The sequence below is a fragment of the Neofelis nebulosa genome, chromosome 17, assembly GCF_028018385.1.
Source record: "Neofelis nebulosa isolate mNeoNeb1 chromosome 17, mNeoNeb1.pri, whole genome shotgun sequence".
In the NCBI taxonomy this organism is placed as follows: Eukaryota; Metazoa; Chordata; class Mammalia; order Carnivora; family Felidae; genus Neofelis; species Neofelis nebulosa.
In genome coordinates this window covers 22,533,878-22,555,509 of record NC_080798.1, presented here as the reverse complement: position 1 = coordinate 22,555,509, position 21,632 = coordinate 22,533,878, and the positions used below count along the sequence as shown (strand labels likewise).

The 21,632-nt window shown below is 49.4% G+C and overlaps 1 protein-coding gene across 14 annotated transcripts in view; it reads left to right on the top strand.

Moving 5' to 3' along the window:
* ZNF536 (zinc finger protein 536) overlaps window positions 1–21,632 on the top strand; it is a 437,882-nt gene that overhangs the window by 259,247 nt on the left and 157,003 nt on the right. For 13 of the 14 annotated variants that reach the window (XM_058707985.1, XM_058707988.1, XM_058707980.1 and 10 more), the window contains one exon: window positions 16,845–16,997. The exons of the other annotated variant lie outside the window; for it this stretch is intronic. In XM_058707985.1, coding sequence (XP_058563968.1) covers window positions 16,845–16,997 — 153 coding nt within the window. The remainder of the gene's footprint in view (window positions 1–16,844; window positions 16,998–21,632) is intronic. 14 annotated transcript variants of the gene reach the window in all.

Sequence of the window (21,632 nt, the reverse complement as noted above, 5' to 3'; positions counted from 1 at the left end):
TGGGCTCAACCCCACAGCCAGGTTTATGGTGGATGATGCGGAGCAGGTGCCCTAGGGTTGCCTGTCTTTCTGCTCCTTAAAGGATGCCCCAGAAGTAGAAGGAGAACATTCAGAAAGGGACCGAGTTGAGAAGTCTACACAGGACAGAGATGGATCCCCAGAGGGGCAATGGCAGAACAGAAAAGCGGGTTCCATCGACATGGTTGCTGTGGCCTACTTCTCCCAGACAGATGGGGGCCATGTACCTGACTCCCTGCATGATACAGAGGTCGGCCCCCGACGTCCCGGACGCCTCCCGTGCTGTGTGCCGCAGTGCTCGTGGGCCAGCCCCGTCGTGTCACATGCCCCTGGACCTGTCTCTGTAACACTGTGCCCAGCACGGAGCAGACTCCCTGGGAGTGTTTGTGGCCCAGACAAATTAACGCATATCCAAGCAAATATGGGGTCCACCGAGTGAGCAGGAAATAAAATCAGAAAGTCTACCATGGTTTCGTCCCTGGGTCCGATCTGCTTTCCTCCCCGAAGAAGCCCTACAAAGAACACCCCAGAGGAGAGAATAGCTGTGTCTTTCACAATGGAAAGGTCAACCAACATGTGTTTATTGAGTGACTCTGTGGGCCAGCCCTTCGCTCGGCTTTGTAGGTGATGACGAGACAGGCAAGCCCACGGGGTGCTCTTGGTAAGCAAGGCTGGAATCTAAACATACAAGAAAAATTGGAGAGCAGGCCCGAGCAGCATGTCATTGTGGAGAAATATCCAGAAGAGGTTCCGGGGGTGGGGGTGTGCCAGGAGACCAGGGAGTGAGGCTGGGCAGGAATGCTGGACAAGGCAGGAAGAAGGAGGTTAGACGTTCCCACCTGAAGAAGATGGGGAAGTCAGGTGTGGTGAGCTCAAGGCCTCCAGGCCGGTATCCCCTTCGCTCCGGCCAGCTGCCATGTCCCTGGACAGGGTCTTTAAACTTCATGGCTCTCTGGTTCCTCCTTCTCTCTCTCTCTCTCTCTCTCTCTCTCTGTGTTGTCTCTCTTTCTTTCTCTCTCTCATCACTGCCTTTCCTGCTGAGGCCTCTTTGAAATTTGACTAAGGTTGGAGCCCATGTTTGAGCATTTCTGGATGCAATTTGGTATCATAGCAGAGAATCAAAGGATATTTGCTATCACTTTAAAGTCTGTTTCTCTCCCTCTTCCTCTGAGCACCTGACCCCACAATCATCGCCGGCTTTGAAATAATAGACCCATCATAATTATGGGAATTAGTCTGGAGGCTTCTGCCTTATTTGCTCAACTGAGGTTACTGAGGCCGTCTTTAGAGGTGGAAAGGGTGTCCGGGACCATCTCGGCTGAGATGGCAGTCACAGGGTGGGGGCAACCAGGTAGGGAGGAAGAGGGAGGGGCCCGCTGGGGAGGAGGCGCCCCCTGCCCAGCCCAACAGCCACTGTTCCTGGGGTCTGCGGACCCAGTGTCGTGAGACAACAGTTTCTCTGGAGAAGCTCAAATGAGGCTACAGGTGAAATGCCCCGAATTTTTTCAACGTTAAAACCAAATTTAGCAAATGAAAACTCTGTGATGAGTGTTTGCAATTTCCATTAGAGTGCCGTCCCCACATTTTCAGAAGCGGAAACAGAGGCCCAGGTGCGGATGAGGACTTGGGTTAGGCCGTTCAGTAGCCGGCCCTTGTGTCCTGTCTGCCTCCGGGTCCACGTCCCCAGCTCTGGTGTCCACAGATGTCAGACCGTTCCATCAGCGTGCCGCCCACACTGCCTGCTTCTTTCCAGAAGCTTCTGCTTGCCCTTGGCCAAGGATCCCTGGCCGCCTCACTGTGGCTTTGAGCCCATGGTGCACAGCCTGATTCAGTCAGCGCTCTGAGCACACAGGACTGAGCACCGCTGTCACAGGCAGCTGGCTCTGTGACCTCCCCTTCCAGGCTGTGGGGCCTCAGCGATGTGGCAGCCCGGGGAAGGAAAGGCTGAAGTTCTTACAGGGGGCGGCTTCAGTGTTCTTATAGGCTTTTAAAGGAATAGAGCAAGAGTTAATGCAGAACTCTTTCTTTGACTTAATTTATTATAATATATGTGGCTAAAATGTAGATCACACTGCTGTTTGGATCTCCGTTTTGATTCCCAAAATTGCAATCATGATAGGTGGATTATAACCGTGCTTTAACATACAGATGAGGAAATGTATTCCTGTGCAATTTTCCCCTAAGGAGAAGTCGAGGATAAGGGGCAGGAGTTTTGAATAACCTTGCAACACTTAGTTGTCTCTCTCGGTTATGGGATAGAAATTAGCATTATAGGACGATGTGTGTTGTGAATGCAGCACTGCTTTGAATATCCGTATGATAGAGCATCCAAAGGGAACACAGAAAGTGATTTTCCATATTAAAGAAAAAGTCACCAGAATCCGACCAGGCAAAGTGGTGTCGCCTTGTCTAATGGTTATTTATGCAAAAAAAAAATGCAAAAAAAAATTTATGCAAAAAAAAATTAAGTGCCTACTATGTGCCAGGCACCTTGCTAAAGGCTGGGATTCCACGGGAAACCAGACCGACCAAAGATTTTCTGGGGAAACGAGCATAGCAGAAAATACCACGTGGTACCCACCAAGGGGTGAGCTGGGAGGGGAATGGGTGAGGGGGTGGGAGGCTGTGAGCACCCAGGGGGCCAGGGGGCCAGGCTGAGGGAGAGGGGCATCTGGTACGCATCACACAGCCACACAGCTGGGAGAGCAGAGCATTCTTCCCCAGTCAGATGGTGTTTGCAGAGCACTGGTGTGGTGGGCACCCCCCAAGAACATATGTCTGGGCAGACTTTTTCCTCAGGCCCCGAAACTCAGCAGAAGTACAAGGGCAGAGCAGACAGCCGGATGCGCGGCCCAGGGGTCTGGACTCAGCTCTTTCCGCCAGCAGTGGTCCGGGGCCGGCAGCCACCCAGCCTGCTGCCTGCACCCTGAGATCATGCCCACCCGCCACCTGCACCCCAGCATCTCGGGCAGGGCTCCTGAGAGCCACCAGTCTTTCTGCAGAACAACACCCAGTGTCTGATGTCTGCATGGACGGCTGCTGGGTCCTGGCTGGGGCAGGTGTGGACAGGGAAGGCCTTGGGGCAGGAGAAATTGTGAACAGTCTTGCACAGCAAGTGGGGCAGGTGAGGCTCTGGTGACCAAGCACTGTTCTCCTCTGAGGGAATCAGGCTCTGGCAATAGGAACCTTGCAGTGTCTCGAGGAGAGTGTAGGGGAGCAGCCAGAAGCCCCAGGAGAAGAGCTGGGCCCCGGGGGGCAAGGGAGTAAGGACTGGGGCTACAGAGCGGTCAGACTCTCAATGTCTCCCCCTCCCTTGGGTGAGAGCCAGCTGCAGCCTGTCACCTGCCCTCAGTGCTATGCAGGGCAGGTCAACCAGTGAAGAAGTTAAAAGGAAAAGGTCGCTTCCTTTGATTGCACTGTTAGAGAATGGCCGTCCACGCTTCCCAGCACCAGGCGCGCATTCGTGCATACTTGCATTCAGTTGCTTAGTATTTACTGAGAACCTATTCTGTGCCAGGAGGTCTTAGAGACACAAAGGTGAGAAAAATAGACCTCATCCCATCCTTCAAAGAGTGGACAGTCTAGAAGGAGAGTCAGACATTTGGCAGGTATCACACAAAGTCCCAAGCTCTGTACATGTACAAAGCCCCAAGCTCTGGTTGGTATCGTGAATGTCACTTTCTGGGGTGATCAGGAAGTCAGAACATCTCCCAAAGGCAGCGACCTTGGAGCTGAACTCTCAAGAATGAGTGGGATTCACCAGGCAAGAAGGTGGTGGGTGGGCCTAGGGTTTGGGGTTTGTGTTTCAGGAAATGGGATCAGGGTGTGGTGAGTTTCTGAAGTCTGTCCATCGGGAAAAAGGTTCTCGCCTTTCTCCAGGGCCAGAAAGGCTGGCTTGGAATTCTCCTGATGTTCTAGGGATGCCCTGGGCAGACCCAGAGCAGGCCAGGGTGGGGTGGTGTTTTCATGGCCCCCTTGGGCATTGTCAAAGGTATCTTCCCAGCTCAGGTCACACCTGCAGTCCTGGGTCATTTCACAGTGCCCAAAGAACAGCTCTAAGATTCTTTCTGAGTCTTGGCTTGTGCTTTCTCAGGACAGGGCACGGGCTGGTTAGAGGGTCTCTGGGCTGCAGGCTCCTTGCTGTAGTGGGCAGGTGGGCACAGATATTTAGAGGCAGCTGCCCGTTGCCCTTAACACTGACCATCTTGTGGATGGATGGAGCACAGGATGGGGAGGCCTGAGCCACCCCAAACGTTGTGTGCTCCTCCCTCCCACCCCCCACTATTCACCTCCAGGGGACATTTGGATTAAGTCTGCCACATCGAAGAGGTGCACTGAGGACAGGTGTCAAATAAGCTGTAACAAGGGTTAGAAAATGTAGAGGTGATGTGGCCTTGTTCATGCATTCCCCAACCCAGGGGCTGGTGACACTTGGCTCATGGGAAGTGGTCTTCCCAGTTGGGCCATGTGAATCATCCTGGGAATTGCCAGGGGAGGGGAGCCCCATGGTGATTCCACTGTATGGCTCATCACCTGCTGGTTTCTCCTGGTTTTCTGTCATGTGAGTATTTTGGATCTGGGTGGGGGAGGGACCGTTAGTTGAAATGGACCAGATGACTTTTCCTCATATTCTCTCATTTGGTTTTGACCAGAGATACTGCCATTAGTCCTGCTTTACAAACAGTATTTGGAGGCTGGGCAGGGCTAGGAAACACTTGCAAGCACAAAGTGGAATCCGGAGCTGGCTATCTCAAAGCCAGTGACTTTCCTACTCTGCCAGGATTTAAGGTGGGTTAAGGCCTTGCAAGCCCACTATTTCACGAGACGCTCCCGATTCCTTTGTGATAAGTACCATTTTCCAGTTTTACAAACAAGGAGACTAAAGCTGAGGAAGTTTTAGCAGTTTGCTCGGGGTCCCAGAAATGAGAACTGAACTCAGATCTTGGAGTCAAACAGACGTCAGTGTTTCGAGGTGCTGCAGAGCCCAAACTGACCCCTTCGGGCCAGCAGTCTCTACCAGTGACTGGGGACCTTGCACCACTCAGTTCTGGCCTGCTGCCCCTCCCCCACAAGCTCCTTGCTCCTGACCCTCCTTCCTGGGGGCTCCTTGGAGGGCACACTCATGTTACTGAGTCTGTTCCTTGTCCCTGGTCAAGATTCCTTTGGACTCGTCTGTAGGATTCTGAGTCTGGAAAGTTCCCTTTGAGAAATTTGCCAACACTTGATACTTTTATCTGTGATCAAAGGGAGAATGAGCCAGCTTGACCTTCCTGTTAGAAGCCACTACCCAGGAAGCTGGTTCTCTCCAGAGCTAGGGTCAGTTCATTTACTCACACATCATTCATTGACACACGTGTCGGGTGAGTACTGGTGTGTCACCTACCATGTGCCAGATGTGGTGGAGGAGAAGGAATCACAGCCTTGCTCTCTGCAAGTGACAGGTGAAAAGGAAAGCTGGTGTCAGTGAAAACAAAATTCAGACTCTTCCCCCCGCCCCCAGCCAGAGATGCTTAGTTGAGGGCCTACCCAAGATGTGACAGGGAGCTATCCAAGGTTTCTAGCACGGCCTGATTTGTACTTGAGAGAGGTCACCTATGTGGATGTCAGAGGAAGACAGAAGTTGCCTCTCAGGAACGTTCAGGCTCTTTCCCCATTTCTACAAGGAGAAAACCATGAAAACTTGGCTGAAAGTACCATAGCACATTTGTGAAAGTCCACTGCCCTTCGGGTAGCAGCCTGGGGCATCCAGACACTGATGGGGAGGGCCATTCCCTAGTGCATCACCTTGGCTTTGTTTTGCCTGCTGGTACCTAGACAATGGACGGGGGGGGGGGGGGGGGGGGGGAGCCTCGGCTCTAGGCTCTACCTTTGGCTCCTCTGCTCTGTGGCCTGAGCCAAGGTGAAAGGTTTTGTCCTTTGGAGATCCACCAGCTGGACAACAGATCTCCAGAAAGATCAATGTGCCGTGATTAGCAGAACTGGATAGATTTTTTTTTTTTTTTTTTTGCTAATTTTTTACATGTCAGCTAAAGTAATGATTACTACCAGGTATTGAAAGGTTCAGGATTTATGCAAAAATGTTTAATTTTGATTCAGTGATAGTGTTTTTCTGATAAAGGTTCTCAAATTAAAAGGGCTAGATAAGTCAGTGCAGCTCAAAAATGGCAGTAACTTCAGAGCTGGCAATTGATACTTGTTTTCTGCCACTGTTTACTCTTCAATAAAAAATGCATATTTACCATAGCAACCTCCTGATCACGTGATGCCCTATCTTACCCGCTACCCTCTAAAACAGAATAGCTTCTTAAAGAAACACACACGTTCTAATATGCGTGCTTTTCAGATGCAAAAATGTGTTCTTTCTAAGGAAGCCCTCTTCCCTGGGATTTAATGCTAATAAACACGTCATCTTTATAGAAATCATTTTGGTCTCGTGTCTTAAATTTTCGGGCGTTCATTCTGCAACTCAAAATAAAATTAGTCTTAGAAGACCTTTAGATTATCTGGAGAATTTGCTGACTATTTGTTTTAACAAAGTTGTAAAAATATATATATGTATTTGTATTTATACATGCATATATATATATATATTTATTTATTTATTTTGTTTTTGTTTTGTTTTCAAACGGCAGACATTAGTATCATTTGGAAGGGAGTTTGGTGTCGGTTATAATGACCTGCCACTTCATCTGTGATTAAAGATTGTCATCTACGCGAAGCGCAACTACAGCCTGAACTGTTTTCGCTGTTAACTTGGGAGAACTGCCTGGGCCTTCAGAGCTGGGGGAAACTGCTCCAACCAGGACTTGTCCAGAGAGGACTGTTCCCCCTTCATCCTGGACCCTGTGCAAGTGTCTAGTTCCATAGCTTAGGGCTAGTGGGGAGGGGAGAGCCCTAAAGCCACAGGTCTCTGCTGTCCCCACCATGCCGTCCTGGCACAGAACGTGTCCCTTTGGCAATATTCCTGTTAAAAGCTACCATGAATTAGAGCATATCCTTCAGCAGACACCGTGCTGAATGAATTGTTATGTCTATCCCCGTTTTGCAGATAAGGAAACCAAACCTCAGAGAGGTTTTATGTAATTTGCCCAGAATCACACTTCTAAGAATTGGTGGAACTTGGTTTTGACCCGGAGCCTTTGGACCACAAATCGTTTCTTGTTAATCTGGGATTGAAACTCTTTTTTTTTTTTTTTTTTTTTTTTTTCTTTTCTTTGTCAGACTTAGGCTAGGAAGGAGACGTAGGGACGAGACAGAGAACAGGGCAGTGTGTAGCTCCTTCCTGCTCAGAACGTTCCTCCGGAGATTTGCCTGGCCTCGCTGTCACTGTTTTTTGGAGCATGCTCTACACTCTGGTTTTCACCTGGGCCCGGCAGCCACGGACCCTTGTGCCACGGGTCTCTCTGGATGCCACAGCCCCGGGCGCGGACAGCGTGGCTGTGCCAAACAGAGCTGTGGTCACTTGAGGAGGCTGGGGGCAGGGGTGCGTCTGAACCAGGGCTGGTGGATTTTAAAAATTCCTTTCAGCTGCGCGCAGACCAATCTGAAAAACAAGAACATATTGTGACTCTGTTATGCTCGGTGGCTTTGGGGGAAAATCTGATTGTGAAGTGAGGCAGGGGTCTCCATGGCAAAGTGGCGTTGTTACCTGAAACTCAGAGGAGGAGAATTGCCCGGACCCCATGCCCCGGCCAGCCAATCTGACTGCAGCGTGTCCACGAGCCATTTCGTAATTATCCATCATGAATGCCTCCATGCTGCCTTAATAGATTATTTAAAATGGTGCATGTGCCTCGCAAGCAACCTCAAGTCAGCCCCGAACTGTACATACATACAAGCCGGGAGAGGTAATTGCTTATCATGTATCTCTTTGTTCCAGACACTTTTATAAAAGAGTATGTATTATGTATGGTGTGACCTTCAAATGTCAGGAATGTGTTGTGCAATAAACTGTCAATATTTGTGGTTATAAGGTACTAGATGACTTTTACAATAATTGGAACGGCTATATTAAAAGCTTGGATCACTCAGCTGGTTAAAGAGAAAGACACAGGCCAGCGTTCATCAGGGACTTGCCTCCTGCCAACGATTAAATGGAAGATATTGCAAGGTGCTTAAGATGTCTTCTTTGTTTAAAAAAGACTATGGCAAAACATGTCTCCAGGGGAGACGTTATCTCCAAATCATGCCTTCTCCTTTCAGTGTGCTCGATTCCCAAGAGAAAACTCAGCCCCACAAGTTATGGCGACTGACCAAGTGCATTTTAAAAAAGATCAGTCCAGCTGGTTCTCGGTGTCATTTGGGTAAGAATTCCTTGAAACACGCCCGGCGGGCAGACATTTCCTCCAGTCTTCTCCCCACCCCCAGCACCCCCCCATAAATAAATGAGGGGGCTGTAAATTATCTTAAGAGGGTCTTAAAAGCTATAGTTTTTTTTTTTTTTTTAAGAAAATAAATTACATAGAAATGTTTTGGGAATTTATGCTTTACTGAAAGTAAAGGCTTCTGTAGTTTTCTTTTTTTGAGAAAGGAGTACTTAATTTAAATGATGGAAAAAGGAAGCCATAACAAATATTTTGCAATAATTACAGCAGTAATTGGGGCATGGATTACTTTAAAAATATCTGTCTCACTGTACTCTCCTATTGATGAATGTCTCCATGTGTATGGGAGGCTCGTCCTTCTCATGTCAGGGAGAACTTCCTTTTTAGCAAGGAAGCGGGCAAGTGAAATAGTGGATGGTACCTCAGCAATTGCCCCCCATCTTCTAAAAAGCCCACTTGTGGCCTTGCTGATTCTAAGTGTGTGTTTGTGATTCCCTCCACTTGGACGGAGAGAGAGCTGGGAGATCCCTCAAGGCAGCTTCCTCCAGGAAGTCTTCCGGCATGCCCCTGACCTCCCACCCACCCTGCTGGCATCACACCCCAGCCCCTGAAGGTGCTGAGCCCTCGGGGGCATTTCAGGTATCTTGCTGTTTGGTGCCCTGGGCCAGCTCCTCCTCCTAGGTTACTCAAAGCAGCTTCCCTCTGGCAGTCAGGAACTGATCTTAGCCTCTGAATTTCAGTTTGCCCGGATTCTTTTATTTATTGAAAAATGCATAATTAAAAAAAAAAAAAAGTATGTATCAAGCTCCCGCTATGAGCTGACTGCCTGTCACGTTCGGGGACATAATGTCAAACAGCAGTAAATGGCCCATGTTCGCGTGGAACTCGTATTCTGGGGAGGGGACAGGTGGTAAGCAAGTAATACATAGGTCAGTGAGAGTCTGCAAGGGGTGATAGGTAGGTGCTATGAAGGAACAAACCAGAGAACGAGGGGGCTGGGGGCTGGGAGGCGTGCAGCCCCCAAACAGCCTGGTCAGAGACGCCTCTCCAAGGAGGTGTCTTTGGGATTCCAGCCTGAATGCGAGTCTCTGTGTGGATTCTGGGGAAAGAATCCCGGGAGGAGGGGCAGCCGGAGCAAAACTCTCAACGGGACACCAGATAGGGGGGCTTGAGAATAGAAAATGGTGGGGGGGGGGTGGATGGAGTACACTCAGGAGTGCGATGAGGGCACAGCAGCAGTGGGGGCCACTTGAAAAGGGGGTTGCAGGCCGTGAGAAGGAATTGAGGGTTATTCTAAAGACCAATGGAGCCAGGGGCGTGTCCTTACCCTGCACACAACCTGGCTTTTCCCAGGGGCAGCTCCCTGGGCTGTCCCTCCTCTCTCTCTCACTCTCCTGCCTGGTTCTCCTCACCCAGGCCACTTCGTATGTGATCCCACTCTGCACTGCCTCACCCCCAACCATCTCTGGGACAGGTCCCCGCCCCCCACTCCTGACCGGGCCAGAGGGAAGACAGGGGTGTGCGGAGTCCAGAGGGACCCATCGCCCCGGATGTCTTGCCCTAGGTCAATTCTGTGCAGTCCACACGCTCCCTGTGCATCCACGGTCACAGTCCCCAGGTTGGGGACGAAGGGTGCCTGCCGCAGTGGGCCCTGAGGGCCTCGGGAAAGCTGGCAACGTGGTTACAGAGGATGTTGTCGACAGCAGCGTCACACAGTGCCAAGGGGAAGAGACCCCATGGGTGGCCCAATCGCCAGCAGTGGGGGGGGAGGGGTCCTGCACACTCCCCCGCCAGACAATTAGGAAAGGGCTCTGGGCTCGGTAAAACCAGAAACACATTTGGCCCGCAGTGCTTGATTTTGAAGCCCTTGTGTATTTTAAGGGAAATTTAATCCACGTGTTTCTGATTCATTTTCACTTAACTCATCAAAATGTTGCTTTAGAGAAGCTATTTGAGATCCTAGTGTCTTATTTTTTTTTTCCTCCAAATTTTAGCCTTTTAATGACCTATTTCCCCAATTCCAGAAAGCCGATCTTCCCCAAAGCAAGCAGAGCTCTGTGCCGTTTTGAGTTTGGGTCGAAGGTGAGGAAAGGAACCGGTAGAGAACATTCCACCCTTCCCCTCTCCACCTCTACGCACAGACTTCAGCTCACGAGCCCTGGGCTTGGCTTGCCTGTGAGCCCAGCCCCGGCCCTGGGCCTAAGAGCCCAAGGGGAAGTGGGTGTAGCCTTTCACAAGTGGACATCCTTTTCTAAAATAGCTCTGCATTCAAACAAATACTTTTGTCATTCCATGTTGATGCCTGTTTAACATGACTATATATGGCGTCATAACTGAGACCTTTGATGAAGCAGAAACAGCAGGTGACTACTGACTCCAGACATGAGTTTTGTCTCCCAAGAGTTAAATAGAATTGTTGACAGTAATGTCATGATTTTTATACCAACCACTGATTTAAAAGATTTTTTTTTTAATTAAATAAAAGGAAGTCTTCACTGAACCAGCAATCTCTACCACAATAATCATTGTCTTCTTTGGGTCTGTTAATTTTAAAGTTTTCAAAATAAGGGAAAGTGTCAAGCTTCCGAGAGGAACTATATTCCTTCAGACTTTCTCCAAGGTGTTGAGTATTTCCTGAAATTATTTCAAAGCACTTGTGTCCGCAGGCAAAAAAAATTAAGAAAGATGCACTTTTTCAGTGTCCTGCTCACCAACCCCCCCGCCCCCGCCGCCTGACTCCACAAATAGTTTTTTTCTTCATTAATGAAGTGTGAGCCATGCTTTTGAGATGCTCTTTGCACAAGGCAGACACTCAGAATTAACTGCACAATTCATCTGGGAAAAAGTATTTTCTGTGACACAAGAAGTTCCACAGAAATTAAAATGCCATGGCATTTCGTGTTGTGAAGTAGTAAGTGCTCAGGTGTCCAGATGGCTACCTTACCTGCGTGAGATTGCTGGGATACCTCTCCCTTCACTGTGTTGGATATAGCACCACCACCACCACCACCACCACCATCATCATCATTTTTTTTAACGGACATGTTTCCAAAATATACTTTTGGCCATGTGAGGCTGCCTCGGCAGGATGGAATGAGAAGTGAGCACACATCCACACTTTGAGAGGAAACCGCTCTTTGCTTTCCTTTTTTGGCCTCCCTCTATCCCTGTCGGTCTCCCTGGATCTTGCTCCCTGCCTCGGTCCATGTGTCGGTGGGACTCCCCGGGAGACGGGGACTAAGCCTGGAACCCTTCACAAGGACGTGTGTACTCTTCCTGGTCAGTTCCTGGTGGCCTCCTGGAGGCTCTCCAAATCACCATGGCTGCAGAACCAAGATGGGTTCTCATCCATGCGATCTGGTGTGGACGGGCTCCCGGCGATCTGGAGACCCAGCGACCCATCGTCTTCTGTGATGCTGCCACCTCGACCTTCGTGTTGCAAGGTCACCGTGGCAGGGGGAGAGAGGGAGGAGGTGGCGGCACCCAGTCTCTCCTCTGCGTCGCCTTCGGCCGTGGGCCGGGACTTGTCACTGGATCTCAGTGCCAAGGAAGTTGGGAAAAGTAGGGGCACGTGGAATATTTAGGAGCACTTACTATCCTTTTTTATGGTGTCTTCCCTCCCATCTCTCTAAGACCCACCTCTGGTTTCCTATTTGGCATAAGATGAGGCTAGACTGGGTGAATGGAAGGCCAAGTGGGTGAAGGCGGCCTGTGGTGGGCTTGGGCATCTTCCGGCACTGCGGGGTTACAGGGTGCTGGAGCAGTCCTCGGGGCCAGATGGAACCAGGGCGGGGGGTCGGTGAAGGGATTTACCTAAGGACGGCCAGGCATCAGGAACGCTGAAGGAAAAGATTCCCTCTCCTGACTCCCAAGTCAGCCTTCTTGGCAAACAAGCCTATTTTAAATGTGTACCAAGGAAGCTCAGTGTTTAAAGATAACCTGGGGGGAACCTACCCTTAAGATACAAATTTATGTCATTATGTTTTTACATTCCGGACATACATACCAGTAAGGTTAAATGTGTAGTAAGGCCCCCATAAATTCAAATCATACTCATGGAGAGCAATTTAACCCACTTCAGGGATGGATCCAGACAGCTGCTGATAGTATTTTATGTGTGTTTAGGCTTTAACTTTTGAAAAGTTGTTTGTCTTTCTAAGTATTTGATGCTTTGTCTATCCAGGACTGCCAGTCTGTGGTTCAGTTGAGGAGGAAGATTCTAACAGGGCCATGGCCATTTTTAATTGCCCTGGGTCCTCCTTCCTTCCCACCCTCCCTGTGTGAATGCTGGGGAAGGCAATGCACCATAATGTCACCTTGACCTAGGCCAACCTTGCTGTCCACTTGGAGAATTGGAACACGCAAATGGAACTGGGGGAGGCATGGCTTCTGACCTTGAAATGACAAAATTAGGAAGGTCCTGTCTTGTGTCCCCTCACCCCCAAATAATATACACTTGAAACATAGCTTGGAGTGATTGGGCCCATCTCTTCCTTTTTTTTTTTTTTTTTTTTCCTTCTATTCTTTAATATCAAGGAAAAACAATAGGGGCGCCTGGGTGGCTCAGTCGGTTAAGCATCCGACTTCGGCTCAGGTCATGATCTCGTGGTCCGTGAGTTCGGGCCCCGCGTCAGGCTCTGTGCTGGCAGCTTGGAGCCTGGCATCTGCTTCGGATTCTGTGTCTCCCTCTCTCTCTGCCCCTCCCCTGCTCATACTCTGCCTCTCTCTGCCTCTCAAAAATAAATAAATGTTAAAAACAACGACAACAACAAAAATGTCCCCACAAGACATAAATCAATTGCATTATAAACAAAAACATACCCATTTTCTCCCAAATAAAGTACAATTTATAATCAAAATTGGTAAATCCAGTTATTAGTTCTAGTAGATCATTTTATTAGATGACTTAATACTGATGTCAGCTTGCAGGAGCAGGAGAAAGCTTGCAGGGTTTCTGAGACCTATTTCAATTCACTTGTTCTAGGTTAAAACTCTGGAAGGGGTGCATGTACAGTCTGCGTCCCTCTGGAATATCATTTGTTGCATCCGTGCAAGACATGCACTTCTTATTTAGAGGGGTCAAGAACAGAAGCAGGGGTCCCATGAGTTATTTCTCAGCCATTTTCCGCATCACTTGAGGCCCAGAACCCACCCAGGCTGAAAGTGTGTGAGGTAAGGAGATGGGCTCCCAGCCTGCAGCCAGATGCCCTGCCCCCAGGGACACCCAGCCTCTGGGGGCTGGCAGGACGGACTGGCCATTCTTTCTCGGATGAGCAAGGGGGCGTAGATGACAGGTCTGGGGCTGACCTCCGTGCTCACATTCACCTTCCGTTTACCCAAAACTGTTGGAACAAGGGTCTGATCAGAAGGAAAGACATACTGCAGGTTGCAGGAAAAGGACATTTTTTCAAAAGCTGAAACTGTCCGCCAGCGGTCTAAGGAAGGATGACAGATGTAACTCCTACCATGCTTCTTTTTTTCCCTGTTTCCTGGAGAGGCCGGGAAGGCCGGTCCGTCTGTAAGCAGGCCGGGGAACTGCTTCACTACGCAGCTCCGTGGGGCCGCAGGCAAAGCCTCGGGACTCCAGCCTGGGAGTCTTCTAGAAGGACAGCTGACGGTGCTTTTATACTCCGGGTAGAGAAGGAGTCAGAGGGCAGCCCCAGCTTTTCCGCTGAGTGAGCCTCTTGGGCTCTTGGGGTGGCCGGGCTGAATTTGGCCTACATGCTCGCTGCTACCCATCCGGGTTCAGGCGCCCACTCACACACAGGCCCTGTGAGGGTGCCACGTGGCCCTCCTTCCTCGGCTGTGGCTGTCCGTGGCTTTCAGCCTCTCCGGACACTTTCTGGGACCACCCACAATGCCCCTTCATCGTAGCTCAGAGTTTGTTTTTCTATTTGGATTAGTCTAAGAGTAAATGCCATAGGCCTTCTGGCCCTCCGTAAAAAAAAAAAAAAAATTCATCATTTCTGTGTAGAGTGAAAATTAGACTCTTAAATCTGCAAAGAAAGCTGTTTATCTTACAAATTTCTTCTTTTTATTGGGCCACACATATCCAAGATAGAAAGATAAAAGGCAAACAGATACAGGCCATCACTTAGAGTGACATATAGTGAGGCACCGCTCACCCTCAGCTTCTGTAGAACCTTCCAGAGTGGCGCATGTATTTATCGACGCTGTGCCCTGAGCAAGGACTCACCAAAAGCTACAGTAGAAATATGTCCTCCACGCTCTCTCCCTCCTGTTCCATTGGACAGCTCCACCTTCCACTGCTCACAAAGGCTGGAGGAAGATTCTGGAGAAGGTATTCATGAGCAGATCGCGGAACATGGGGCTTTGCAGGAATTTAACGTCACAAGTCCACACCTGCCCACTACCTCTGTCCTGAAGCCAACGTCCGGGGCACTTAGTTCTGTTTATGATGCAAACTGACAGCTATCAGCCTCCTAACTTAAATAGGGTATGTTAGTTAACTCTGTTGCACACACAGAGCATTTGGCAGAATCTGAATCAGGCTCTTGGTGATTTTAAGCTGACCTCAGGATCCCACAAAAGGAAAGCCGAGTCACGCTGGGGGGACAAATGCAACACGTTTGGGATGGGGAGAGGGTGCGTGCGGGAAGGAGAATGGGTAGGAGACGGCATCCCAGGTACTTAAACCTAGGATGTGGTTGGTTGACTTGAAATTGGCATCTGGCCGTTGTTCTCCTGGGCCGTCAATGAACTGGTGGCCGTGGCCCCTGATTGGCCGTGGCCCCTGATGGGTTGAACCTGTGGGGTGTGAAGCACCCCGCTGTGACGCACTGGGGCATTTGTTTGCCTTGAAGTGATAACTCTCTCCTGTGCGTTTGCCTTATTCAATAGCACCCTTTCCACATTCATGTGGATGATCAGAAAGCTAGTGCCAGGTGGGTTGAGTTTTAGATGCGGCTGAACCCGGTCCCCCTACCATGCAAAATTATGGGGAAAAAAAAAAAAAGATGCTGGGTAGATAAACCCTTTGAATGGCCCTTTCAAGGAGGGTTGGAGGAGCTGGAGAGAAAGTGGGATCAAAAGTGAGCCTTCAAAGAACTTTGCCAGGGTGACGATATCGTTGTGCATTAGTCCAAACACAGAGAGGATGCTTGAGGCCCAGGGTTTCCACGGTTGCTTGGAACAAACATCCAAATGAGAATGAAATGTGATTGCCTTCATCTTGTGCATGGCCTATAAGTCTGTCCCTTTTGGCTGTTAGCAGGAAACACCAGGAACGGATGTTGCAGAATAAAAGCAATTTGCATTTTCCATTGCTTGGAAGGTACAAATCTTGTTTATTCTGTTCTCTGCAGAAGTCATAGGTCTGCTTATTATCTCAGAAGGTCCCCTTGTTCCCCTAGTGGATCTACCATGGTGCCTAGAGGGTGGGCTGAGAGCTGCAGTGAGGACCCCGCCAACCTCAGGAGCTTGGGTTCTCTGCCAGGGGGTCAGCCTCCAGCTCTGTGGGAAGGCCAGAGGAGAGGGCTCTGGTGCCCACCCCCACCCCAGCCCCCGGGAGATGCAGATTCCCAGCTCCTGCCCTGCTCCCCTGATGTCGCCTCTTTGGCAGTGTGATGTGGGGCCTCGGGTGTTGCGATAACATATCCTCCAACCACTAGATATTTTCACGGTTTTATTTACTATTATGTCCCATCATTTCTGTGCAGAAGGCAGCCGTATGTAAATTTTATTCCATTTTCTAATGGTTTGGGTTACATAACAAATAACAGCAGGAAGGAAAATTTGTATTGATACTTTACAGAGGAAGTTCTCAAGTCACTGCACAAAGATTTAACTGCTCTGCTCGAAGTTTATGGGAGTCTAGCAGCTGAGTTTCTGCACATGACTTTGAATATGTCACTATATGTTTATCATGGGCTAATTGTGGAACTGCATTTTCATACTTTTTCTTCTCCCTTTCATAAGATTACAGCAGCCAGCGGTGGATACAAGACTCGGCAAGGAAGAAATGATCAGTTTTGGATAATTTTCTTTCCTGTCCCAAAATAGCTGTATGTCTGCATGTCTTAGGGACTTGGCCAAGACATATTTTCTTTTCCCCCCTCATTTGTTGCTAGATATAATGCAAATGTGTTGTCGGTCCCATAGTGAGCTCTCCGGCTAGTCCGTATTACAAATTAATCAGATTCAACAAACGCCACCATTTTTAAACTTTTGAAAAAAAAAATATTTAATAGGAGCGAAGCGAAAGAAGAAATCAAACCAGCTGCTGACACAGCTGTTTCTTTTCTTGTTTAATTCAGTTCAATATAAAGGTACCATATGCTGCTTAAAATGATGATAGGAAAGATGAAATAATTTAAGAGAATAACAAGAAAATACATGAATTGTCAGCATTCTGTCAGATTGAAAGAATGAAATAGACAGGTGTAGTATTGACATGTTTCACTTTGTGCGGTGTTAGCAGTTTGGGTGCGAACAGCTTCTGACGTGCGGAAGTGATGTGAGAACGTTTCTCCTCCGCTGCAGACCTCGGCGAGGAGGCTGGGAGGGCCGCCGGCGTCCAGCAGCCCGCACTGCTTCGCGACAGGAGCCTGGGCTCGGCCATGAAGGACTGCCCGTACTGTGGGAAAACCTTCCGGACATCCCATCACCTAAAGGTCCACCTGCGGATACACACAGGTGAGACGCGTGGGTGCGGCCGGGTGCGTGGCATCGAGCTGGGGGCCACCACTGTGTCATCACCGGCCCCCGCCGCACTCTCCGCGGGTCCCCGGGGGACCCTGGCGTCCCGGCTCGGTCCTCCACAGCCAGCCTCCCAGATGACGCACGGGCCTGTAGACGCCAGTCTCCTGTGGTCCAGGTCTGGGGGGATGATGCTTTGTGGGAGGCACCGGGACGTCTCGCCGCTGTCTTTAATGAAGCGGGGCCTCTCGTGCCCCTTTCATGGACCAGGGACCCTTGGGGTGCAAATGACCGGAGTCCAGCTCAGCTCTGAGTGCGAAGGGAGCTGAGTGTGGCAGCTCCCTGACCACGTTCAGGCGGACGGGCTTTTGGCCCAGCTGGGGTTACGTGCCCACACCTGGGACCCGACTGATGGTGTCAGCCCCTCACGTTATACAGGCTGGAGCATCGCTGCTCTCCGCTGGGTCTGCTCGAGACAGGAAGTGAGGAAACACTTCAGCAAACACTGGAAGTGGCTGCCGGACCGCTCTGGTCATTTCTCCTATTTCCCTGCCATCCTAGCCCCTCGAACAAATGCGGAATTTTTTTTTTATTTTTTATTTTTTATTTTTTTTGTCTCTCTGCCTTGTCCCTTGGTCACCTATGTTTTTTTTTTTTTCCTTAGCTTTCTGTTGGTTGTTTGCACATTGCCAATACAAAAAAAAAAAAAAAATCTATCTGAGATATGGACACCTCCATTTTCTTTGATTTTTCTCCTGACACTTTATCTATTGGAGTATGAGCTGCTTCAGAGGATAGACAAATATGCCATCTATTTTCAAAAATAATTGTGGTCTATTTCCCAAGGAATCAATAAAGCTCAGGGTTGTGCAGGATATTTAGTGCACACGGGCCTTGTGTGCAGCGTGTGGTTAAAGAGAAGGAGCCCCTCACCTGGAACCTCACCTGGTGCCCGCAAATCTCCCTGACACTGAGAGGAGCCCTGAGAACAGGTGGCAGGGGGCCGCCGTCTTTATTCATGGTCTGGGGCACAGCTGAGCACCACCACTGTCCTGGAGCACTTCTCTCCTAGAGTCATCCCAGGGCAAAGAGGGAGCTTCTAAAACTAAGCACTCCCCCAGGCCCTGTGGGATCCTAGTCTTCTTGACCCTCCTCCTCCTCTCTCTCCTACCGCACGGGCCTCTTCCGGTTCCTCCAGTGCAGAGGTCCAGTCCCTGCCGCAGGGCCTTTGAACCCACTGTTCCCTCCATCTGGAAAGGCCTTCCTCCCGGTAGGTACTGGGGGCTTACCCAGAACTTCAATGTGAGCTCTTCAGAGAGGCCATGTCTTACTTCCCTGCCTAAACTTAGCACTTTCTGAAACGATCCTGTTCAGTTCAGTTGTTCGTTTCCTTACGCATTGTTCGTCTCCCTCCAAGTGGACTGTGAGGGTGGCGATATTGTCCATATTTTTAATTGCTGTAATTTCGAGAGCCCCAGGGTCTCTAAGAGCCCTTTACATGTAGTAGGGGCACGGTGGATTCATTTGAAAGCTTGAATGTCAGAACAAATTTGAGAATAAGTGAGTGAACTTCTTCCTGTAATCTCTGGACTGTGCCAGGTGGCATGGAGGGGACAAGTGCCGCGAGGAACATGGACCCTTCCCCAGGGAACCTGTGGCCCTTGTAGAAAGGCAGCCTGCACACGAGAACCCATTGGAAGCCACAGTGTGCCAGCTAGGCTGTGAATTGCACATAGAAGTCCTGGTTTCAGATAGAAGACCCCTCCCAGGAGCTCAGGGAGGGGTTCCTGAGTTCCTGCCTCAGGGTCTTTGCACTTCTCTGCCAGATAGGTGCATTGGTTTGCTCCCTCATTTTCAGAGTTTGATACCAATGTCCCCTTCTCAGTGAGGTCTTCCCAGTGATCGGGCTCAGGACGAGGTAGCTCAGATATCTGGCTTTCTCAGAACATGCCGATGTCCACTTTCTTCCCCAGGCTGGAGCCGGGTCCCCTTGGGCTGTGGTGGTAGTTGGAGGGGGGCACAGACTGCCAGGATGTGGGAGGCAGTCCACCAGGGCATCCACCGTTGGGCTGTCCGCAGGAGTGCGGGGACCTGGCTAGGCGTGTCCTGTGATAGCACCCGTTTATTAGATGAAGACACAGGCCTCTGGGCCAAGCTTACCAGGTGGTTGGTGGCTCACCACAGGTGACGTTTTCCCTGCCAGGGAGTGTGGGTTAGGAAAGAAAGGGGCAGTGTCTCCCTGCCAGGAGCCCTGCTGACCCTGTGGGCCCAGCTCCCATCAGCTGGCCCAAACACGGTCATAGGAGAAACTCCCCAGAATATTTTGGGTGAATTAGGACCACGTGGATGGAAGCAAATGGATACCGCTTTTTGAGGTTTTAAAGCTTGAGAAGGGTTATTTTCCCCCCTAAATTTCTGCTTCTTGTGCTTCACAAACTTCTGAGGTTTGTGACCAGTAGTTTTTGGAGACACTGAGAGAAGCAAGACAAGGCCGTGGACAGAGGCATTCCGGAAACTTCCCAGAATAAGGGAGAAAATGAAAGAAGCCATGGAAACATCACACTGCCAGCCCCCCTCGGAAACAGCATTTGCAGTGTTTAAAAGTCAGAATGGTTACCAGATAAAGATCAATTTCCTTTTTATCAAAGAACAAAGAAGTTGGAAAATGCTTAGACTCGTGCATTTGAATAGAACAGAAAGTGTTGCATGTTCCAAATCACCAAAATAAACATCCATTTTGACAATGTTAAAGTGTAGATTACATGAGTAATTAAAAATCCAAATCAAGTTATTTGTTAATAAACGAGTGAATACGGGGCTCCAGTTGTGGGGATGTCCTGTCCTGCCTTGCCCCCTTTCTGTCTGTGTTCTTGTATTTCCAAGTGACATGGCCAGAGGACAGCAGTCTATGAGACGGAATCCATGTTTTCCAAAATACCATGTCTTGAAGTTTTTCTGTAATGGACCCATATGAGCACAGTTAAAAATCCAGTGTGTAATAAATATATTTTAATTGGTCAGCGTATGAGGTGGTACATTCTCTGTGTTTTTCTATCCCACTCCATCTTTATGAGCCGTCTCGATCATAGAGCATCCACTGATAAAAACCACTTTCCTTTTTTAACTCCACTACATTAACTCAATTACTGCCCTCCTTCCACCAACACCTGTTTATTAGGGAGGTGCTGAGTAGATGCAGAACCCAGGTTGTTCTCAACACCTGGGGGCTGGGGAGAGCCTACAGGAGCCAGAACGTTCCCTTCTACCCCCTGAGCTGCAGCCAGACCCATGTGGGGCCGAGGGAGGTGTGTGGAAGGCCCCAGGGGCCCCGAGGGGCCCTCAAATCCTACAGGCCACTCCACTCTGGCTCTTGCCAGGCAGAAACTGATTACAGACACCCAGGGAGGCCGAACTGCTTTCCTGTTTCAAACGTTACCATGAGCGGATTAGGACCCAATCACTGAATGTGTATGGTTTGTCTTCTAGAGCACATGGCGATGATTTTAATTCAGACCCAGTCAGTGCAGGCTCAGAAAGGAGATTGCATCAGGGTTCTCCAGAGAAATGGTGTATATATATATATATATATATGTATATATATATTCATATTCTAAGTATGTGCAATATATATTGTAGATGATAAAGCATATATATATATATATGTATGTATATATATATATGCTTTAAATAAATAAATAGATTTATTATAAAGAATTGGCTCACTCAATTATGGATGCTGAGATGTCCCGAGACGTGCATTTGGCAAGGCGTCAGACCCCGGGGAGTCAGTGGCATTAAGTCCCAGCCCAAGCCCAAGTCCAAAGGCAGGTGAAGGCGGATGTCCCAGCTGGAAAACAGGCAGAGACAGTGAATTCTCCCCTACTCAGCCTTTTGTTCTGTTGAGGCTTCCAGTGTACTGGATGAAGCCCACCCATGCTGGGGAGGGCAATCTGCTTTCCTCAGTCTACCCATTCAAATGCTCATCACATTTAGAAACACCTTCCCAAACACTCCCAGAATAATATTTGAGCAAATGTCTGGGTACCACGTGGCCCAACTGACGTAGAAAATCAACCATCACGGGGCTGCAGCAGCAAACATTTAGTCCTAACGCACAACGGGAGGCAGGGATATTCCCTAGGTCGCCCCCGGCCGAGGCTGGCCAATCATTTCATTATGGGCTGCCTGAAAATGCGCTTCTTTTCCTCACTTCCCCCTCCTCTAGCCCCATCTTGGGGATACCCTCCAGGGCTCCGTGGATCTGTTTTGTGTACAGGAGGTAGGCACGTGCTGATCAGTTTCCAGAAGACTGGAGGGGTGTGTATTCCCCACACAAGCCCCAGATGGGTGTGACACCCCACGTAGTGGCTGCAGGACCCCAGGCTGAGTCGTCTCAGGTGGCTTACCTGTGTGTTGGGTTTCCCAGGAGGCTCCTGTTGTCTCAGGAATGACCATCATAGAGAAATGTAATAAGCAACCTCACTCATGAAAACTTGGAGACACGGAAGTTCAGGGACTAATTAAAAATAAATCTCATTAGTTTTTTTCCCTCTCAAATTATGCGAGTGGTTTATTAATCTGGTTTTGATGTGCTGCGTGCACTGGTCCGGCCCTGAGTTGAGAACCTCTTTA